The 8,205-nt window shown below is 36.3% G+C and overlaps 1 protein-coding gene across 1 annotated transcript; it reads left to right on the top strand.

The window, feature by feature from the left end:
* The first annotated feature begins 373 nt into the window (after positions 1-373).
* Positions 374-8,198, top strand: LOC129879391 (uncharacterized). Its single transcript, XM_055953522.1, has 6 exons — positions 374-1,247; positions 2,875-2,910; positions 3,086-4,199; positions 5,357-6,102; positions 6,311-6,409; positions 6,740-8,198. The coding sequence occupies exons 1-6, from the start codon at positions 470-472 to the stop codon at positions 7,843-7,845; spliced, it is 3,879 nt and encodes a 1,292-aa protein (XP_055809497.1). The 5' UTR covers positions 374-469; the 3' UTR covers positions 7,846-8,198.
* Positions 8,199-8,205: the final 7 nt, after the last annotated feature.

Here is an 8,205-nt window from a genome sequence, read left to right as displayed (position 1 = left end):
ATAAAAAAAATAAAAATAAAAGAACAACACCCTCTTCCCTCAGTGATCTCTTCATTTTCTTTATCCTCTGTGAATATGGGCTTTGTCTCAAAAGAAGATATTTTTATTACAATTTCAAGCTTAGTCAAAGAGTTTATTGTTCAATAATTGCAACTTCTTTGTTAAAAAACTTGACCCCAAATGAAAATTGATAGGTGATAGATATTCCGTTGAATTAGTTACCACCATTCTTGTCAAAATAAAAAAGAAGCAGCTTGACCCCAGTTGAGCTTAATCTTGAAAATTCAACTTTCTAATAAATGAGGTAGAAACATAGTTGTAGAGAATATGTTAGACCAAATGAAGTCAACTCTTTGCTAACAAGAAGGTAAAAAAGAAAAAAATCCAAGAAACCCCTCTCCTCTCTTTAGTATATTTTTCATTATCTACTTGTCTAGTAAGTATATTTTCCAGCTGTTTAAGATTAAAGATGAACCAAGAAAAAAGGTGTATCTTGATAGCATTATTAAACCTTTATGTTTTCTGCTTCATTCTGCAAATAGATAAATGTTTTGCTGTTGATCCACAGTTTGTAGCATGCAATAATCCTATAAATTGCAGAAATGGTCCAAGAATAAGCTTTCCATTTTATATTCAAGAAGAGCAAGAATCTTATTGTGGGTACCCTGGCTTTGGGCTAAATTGTAGTGAACAAGGGTTTCCTGTTGTACATATTGCTGGAAATGAGTATATAGTTGAAGATATCTCATACCAAGATCATATTTTTCAGATTAAAAATTCAGTCTTTAACAGTACTACAAGCAATGGTTGTGTTTCTTATATCAAGAACGTGTCACTTGATCATGGCACTTTTAAGTTTGTCAACGAATCAAGAATTTACTTGTTGTCAAAGTGTAATGGATCGATATCCGAAAATCTTTTGAAGCACAAGATTGGTTTTGGTTGTGGTGAAGAAAATGGAAATGATTGGGCTCTTGCAATGTTTGCTGAGGATGAAAGTTTTGAGTCTGCATTACAAGTGTGTAAACATCATGTAATTGCACCAGTAGAAATGCTTGGAGATGAGGGAAGTAATCGAGATCTTGACTATCAAGTGCTACTGAGAAGGGGGTTTAGATTGAGCTGGACATCAAGTAACTGCAGTGAGTGTGCAGAAAGTGGAGGACACTGCGGATTTGATATTATCAATTATCAATTCAAATGTTTCTGCACTGACAGGCCTCATTCTTGGAGTTGCCCACCTACCAGTAAGCCCCTATTTAGCAGTTAATTTTCCAGTATAATTATGCAGAACCTTATGCTATGATTGGGCATCGTGCTTTAGGTTCTCTTCTTGTGATTACCAGGCGCACAAAGAAGTATCGCTTGATGATCTAGGCATCAAGATACAGCTGCAATAAGCATTTGGATTATGTGGGAACCACAAAATTTTGCGCAGCCAAGTTTTATTAAGATAAAAAAATGGGGGGAGAGGATTACACGATGGGAATCAAACACCACTAAGGTAAAGTCCACATGAGCTACGATGATTTCCCTGTGCAGCCAAGTGAATATTCTTATAGCAGCTAATTACCTCTGATGAATGGTGTCGTGTTCTGATTAATAAAATGCATTTCAGGGTTTGACCTCTTGTCCTTTTAACCCTGTGGTTGTCACAGCAGTATTTTGTTAGTATAACAGGATACTAATTGAAGACTTGTTATCTCTTTTCTCAATCTAATAGGCTGCTTAATCTCCTCCTTCTTGACTCAAAGTCCTTTAAAAGCATAACGATTATAATCTTGTCTGTCGAGCTTTAGCAACTAAGACAGTTTCTCACTATAGCATTGTGATTATGGTACAAATAGGACAAAGCAAAAATCCAGTTTTGAGTCTCATAGTTACGGAAGTTACTAACTATTTGGAAATGACAACAAAAAAATCTAAGTCAAGATTCACACATCTATGTAGATCACCAATCTTAATGTCAAGAATTATGACTAGAATCCTTATGAAGATAAGTTTGAGCTTTATGAAGACACTTTGGCTGTTGCATTATTGTTATTTTTATAGATCTTAATATCTGTTTCTTGAATTATAGTAGAAGGCCAGATTAACAAACTCAAGTATAGGAGGGATTCAGAGGTAATCAAGAGAACATTAATTTTGGGTACTCATATTTGTATTATATATTTCGGTATGTTACTTGTTTAAGTTTAGGTTTAGACTAATGACTACAGCCTCCTTTTCTGCTATGTTCTTTATGTTTCATCTTCTTATCGTCAACTTAGTTCAATTAGATAGTAAATCTTGTCCAAAAGAGTTGCATTCTGGAAGAATTGGAACCATTAGTTATCTTCTCCCACCTCATGTTCTATTTTGAGTCTGCAACAATATAACTTTGTACATTCAAATGCACAAATAACAGTGTGCAGATTGATGGTTATTTTCAAAGTTATAAGAACTAGTCGAGTTGTGATGCCTTTAGCTTATAACCAGATCAAAGACATAGTATTTCAGCTAGTGATCTTCCTTCAAATTCCTCGATTATTCGATTTCCTTTCAAGTATCGTTCACCTTCAGAACCAAATTCTACTGATTTGTTTGATCTATTGACTCCTAGTTTCACGTTAAAGTGGGAAGTGTCGTTAAATTTTTCCATCTGTCTTCACGGGGCAATGCCAAAATGACATCGAAAACAACTTCTTTTGCTCCAGAAGGTATTGCATATAAGAAGCTTGTCAGTTGCTTGTGTATATCTGGTTTCATTTTTGAAAAGGATTTCGATGTGTTGATTGGTTCCTTCCAAGATGTTAAATATATCAATATGAATAGAAGTGAATTGCTTTCACTCTTATTCTGACTAATTAATCTTTCATTTCTGTATTTTTGCAGAAGCAAAAAGAAACTTGGGACTGATTCTAGGCATAGGTAAATATCTATAATCACTAAGTTTTGTCTGTAATTAGACTTACACAAAAATCTCTTATTGCCTCGCGCAAAATTAGAATTATTTAACATGTTCTGAAAATGCTGTAATTGTTGTGTTACTTAAACACCAGTCTCTTTCCAGTGCATGACTTTCATTTTCCCCCCACATTTGCAGTTTTCCCTTGCATTGGAGTCGTGATTTTGCTCTTCTGCTTGAGAAAAAAGATTTTCTGGCACAAAAATCTCAGGTTTTGGGAATCTAAAGCTGAGGATCATCGAAATATTGAAGCATTTCTGAAGAACTATGGGTCATATGCTCCAAACAGATACAACTATACAGACATCAAACGAATCACCAGTCACTTCAAAAACAAACTAGGCCAAGGAGGATTTGGTAATGTATACAGAGGAAGTTTGCGTAACGGGAGTCAAGTGGCAGTGAAGGTCCTGAATGAACTAAAAGGCAATGGTGAAGATTTCATTAATGAGGTGGCAAGTATTAGCAGAACATCACATGTTAACATAGTGAGCCTTGTGGGATTTTGTTTTGAGGGTCGCAAAAGAGCTCTCGTTTATGAATTCATGCCAAACGGATCTCTTGAAAAGTTTATCTATGAGGAAAGATCTGACGGAGTTCGCCAATTGGGTTGGCCGATACTGTACAAAATTGCACTAGGCATTGCTCGAGGATCGGAGTACTTGCACTGTGGTTGTAACACTCGGATTTTGCATTTTGATATAAAGCCTCATAATATCCTACTTGATGAGGATTTTTGTCCTAAGATCTCAGACTTTGGTCTTGCCAAACTATGCATAAAAAAGGAGAGTGTCGTGTCAATGTTAGGTCCACGTGGTACTATTGGCTATATTGCTCCAGAAATTGTTTGCAGAAACTTGGGAGGTGTCTCTCACAAGTCTGACGTATATAGCTACGGAATGATGGTCCTAGAGATGGTTGGAGGAAGAAAAAATGTTGATGTTGGAGTTGATCGTACGAGTGAAATCTACTTTCCACATTGGCTTTATCAACGAATTGAACTAGACGAAGAGCTTCAACTCATCGGGATAATGAATGAAGAGGAGAAAGAATGTGCAAGAAAGATGGTGATGGTGAGTTTATGGTGCATACAGACTGATCCCTCAAATCGACCATCGATGAGCAAGGTTGTGGAAATGTTAGAAGGGAAACTAGATTCTTTGCAAATGCCTCCCAAGCCTTACCTATATTCTCCCTCAGGATCAGAGGTAGATTCATCAATAATAGAACTGACAAAAACATACCCAGTATAGTACCACAAGTGGGGACCGAGAAGGGTAAGGAGTAGGCCGACCTTACCTCTACCTTTGTGGGGGTAGGGAGGTTATTTCTGATGGACCCCCAACTCAAGAAAATTGTTTTTCAGAAATTTTTTACACGATACTCTATTTGAATATCACTATTTAATTTGTACTGATTTTTTTTTTTTAAATTCTTTTGCAAATTTAACCATTCCGGAATAATTTTGAATCTGCGGTGTCTGATGTTACACTTGACTAAAGTTCATGAATAACTTCCTGAGTTCAGGTACCTGTTCTTCAGACATCCCAAAGTGAATAGATTTACAATTTTTTGTGCTAGTCCCAAAATTTGTCTTAAGAATCAAGTAGTCCTAATTAGTTTGTTTCTTCTCAATAATTTCCAGAACTAATATAAAATAATTATTTTAAAGTTCAAATTTAAATATTTGAGAACTCAATAACTATCACAAGTTAGTGAAACGTAACAATCATTTTGGTCATTGGAGAATTGACGACAAAATGATCCTTTAACCGAAGGTGAAAAGTCCTCAGTTGCCGGTCACTCATTTCAATTAGCAAGGCTGAAAAATCATTGGATATCTATGTATAATTCAGAGACTTTTCCAATCATACCTCAACTTATTGTTCATTTTACCTACTTAAACTACACTCTCTTTGTATTTAAACGCACCTCGATGCTAAGTTGGTCAGCTAACTCTGCATCCAGGTGTATTTTAATACAAAGGTAATGATGGTATAGATAGGTAAAACGAATAATAGATAGTTGAGGTATGAAAATGAATAATTTAGGTGTGTTTTTTACCATGAACTCTTATTATCTTTCTTTGAGCTTCATACCTCAACTATCCATTGTTCTCTTTATCTACCTAAATTATCACTCTCTATGTGCTCTTTATCTTTATCACTCTCTCCGTTTTAGGTAGGAAAAAGGAACAATGCATAGTTGAGGTGTGAAACATGCAAAAATAAAGTGATAGTTGTCTCTTCACAAAGTCTAAATATTGATGCAAGACTTCTAGTCTTTACACCAAGATGTAAGTAGTTTGAGTCTTCCCCCACAGCACCTAATACACGTTTCTCAACAACTTTTCCAAATTCACTATGCTTTTAAATGTAAGTGTAGTGAACAAATGAGTTCATAATCTAGTCTTATTCCTCTTCTTGAGATATTTAATATGGCTATCACTTCATTTGTAAGCTTTCTTCTATTTCTACTTCTAATCTTAGTTCAGGCAAAGGGATCAAGAAATGATTCAACTTGTCCAAAGTCCTTTTCATGTGGAAATTTTACTGACCTGAGATTTCCTTACTCTCTTTCCACACAACCTCACTGTGGAATAATGACCATGAATGGTTGTGATGCTAAACCATTTCCGAAAATCCGACTGATTCCTGAAGGAGATTGGTACTATGCTTTAGAGAAGCATAATTCATCAGTTTGGCTTGGGGACACGAAGCTTGAAACAACGTTGACACAACATAAGTGCCAGGCTTTTAACAAAAACTTCTCCCTTCCAAACTCTCCTTCTATTTCTTTCAATATGATTAATATTAACAACTTCTTCAAATGCATCAGTACCAGTAATAATGCCCTTAACATTACTCACAAGACAAACGGTTATTTTGCTGGTTATAAAATGTACAGTGGCTGTGAAGGCTTTAGCATATACTACAACCTTTTCCGAAATAGTGATGAATACATAGAAGCATACAATCTTCCTACCAATTGTTCAATTATCAGATTGCCAATTCAGTCAAGTGATGGTGATTTGTTCGATGTATTAGGTCCCGAAATTCTAGTAGAATGGAAACTGTCTGATGACTGTATCAGTTGTCATTATGGTGGAGGTCAATGCCAGACTGATAAAACCAACAGATTTTCTTGTCACAAAGGTAGACATCTCCATATATGTACTTCATTTCCAAGGTCAAATTTCTTTTTCTTCCAAAAATTGGGGTAGGCGCAGGGAAGGAGCCATGTGGGAGCAAACTTATCTTCATTCCAAATTAAATACTTATTGTCCTTCTATCATTAATAGACTTTTTCGCTTAATCGGAGATAAGTTTTATAGTCTGAAACTCTTAACTGTTGGTGTTGCAGATGTTAGGAAAAACATTGGTGTTACAGATGTTAGCAATCTAACACAAGGAAAATCGAAAAGGGGTTACCTTCGGATAATCTGGTTCATGGTGGCCACAGGTATTTGTGTTGCAGATGGTCTCGCTTATCCTTTCCTATTAGTAGTAGCATTAGTCCTGTAGTTTCTTGTTTCTAGATTTCTGTTACTATTTGTCGCTTCTTGTAGTCTATTGTCGTATTTTTGTTATAGCTACTGTTGAGAATGTTTGGTCATGCTTTCTAACGTATTTTGCAGTGATTTCTTCATTTTTTAATATTTCCTTTTCCGAACTGCCTTTTCTTTTGTTCAGTCTCTCTACCTCTTAGGTATGGGTAAGATCTGCGTATACCTGCCCTCCCCATACTCTGATATGTTGTTATTGTTGTATTGACTTCATTTTTTTCCCACAGGTGCAAGTTTGTTTACTGTTGGACTGTTGGTTTTACTATTCTGCTTCAGAGAAAAGATTTTGTGGTACAAATACATCAGGTTTTGGTTATCTAATGCTGAGGATCACCAAAAAGTTGAAGAATTCTTAAAGAACTATGGATCATACGCTCCAAACAGATACAATTATACAGACATCAAAAGAATCACCAGTCACTTCAAAAACAAACTAGGCCAAGGAGGATTTGGTAATGTATACAGAGGAAGTCTGCGTAACGGGAGTGAAGTGGCAGTGAAGGTCCTGAATGAACGAAAAGGCAGTGCTGAAGATTTCATTAACGAAGTGGCAAGTATTAGCAGGACATCGCATGTTAACATTGTGAGCCTTGTGGGATTTTGTTTTGAGGGTCACAAAAGAGCTCTTGTATATGAGTTCATGCCAAATGGATCTCTTGAAAATTTTATTTATGAGGAAAGATCCGACAGTGTTCGCCAATTGAGTTGGCCAATACTGTACAAAATCGCGTTAGGCATTGCTCGAGGATTGGAGTACTTGCATCGTGGCTGTAACACTCGGATTTTGCATTTTGATATAAAGCCTCATAATATCCTACTCGATGACAATTTTTGTCCTAAAATCTCTGATTTTGGTCTTGCCAAATTGTGCATGAAACAAGAGAGTATTGTGTCAATGTTAGGTCCACGAGGGACTATCGGTTACATTGCTCCAGAAATCGTTTGTAGAAACTTGGGAGGTGTCTCTCACAAGTCTGATGTCTACAGCTATGGAATGATGGTCCTAGAGATGGTTGGAGGAAGAAAAAATGTTGATGTTGGAGTTGATCGTACGAGTGAAATCTACTTTCCACATTGGCTCTATCGACGAATTGAACTAGACGAAGAGCTTCAATTAATTGGGATAATGAATGAAGAGGACAACGAGTGTGCAAGAAAGTTGGTGATAGTGAGTTTGTGGTGCATACAGACTGATCCTTCAAATCGACCCTCCATGAGCAAGGTTGTGGAAATGTTAGAAGGGAAACTAGACTCTTTGCAAATGCCTCCCAAGCCTTACCTATATTCTCCCTCAAGTACTGAGGTAGATTCATCAGTAGTAGAACTTGCCTAGCCTTTATTGGCTGATATGTAAGCTATCATTTGTGTAGTCTCACTTTGTCAAGAAATTTTAGTGAAATAGTTATTTTTGTCTCTAACTTTCTCCTATGTAGAAGATATATGGGGTAGTCCAATGCTGGGAAAAGGTTGAAGCACATTGGGTTTATTGTCAGCAACCTTGACATGGTCCAAGCCGATAGCATGTATTGTCCGCTTTGGCCCAACATGCCCCACAAATTTGTTTCTTGGGCTACATCATCATTGAGTGCAAAAGTGTGACTACCATGGAAATTTGTGTTAATCCTTATAAAGATTTGTACTTTCCTCTTTCCAAATTTACATGTAATTAACTCATAAATGACCTAATTTTATA

Source organism: Solanum dulcamara, chromosome 2, assembly GCF_947179165.1.
Source record: "Solanum dulcamara chromosome 2, daSolDulc1.2, whole genome shotgun sequence".
NCBI lineage: Eukaryota > Viridiplantae > Streptophyta > Magnoliopsida > Solanales > Solanaceae > Solanum > Solanum dulcamara.
This window is presented reverse-complemented; position numbering and strand designations above follow the sequence as displayed.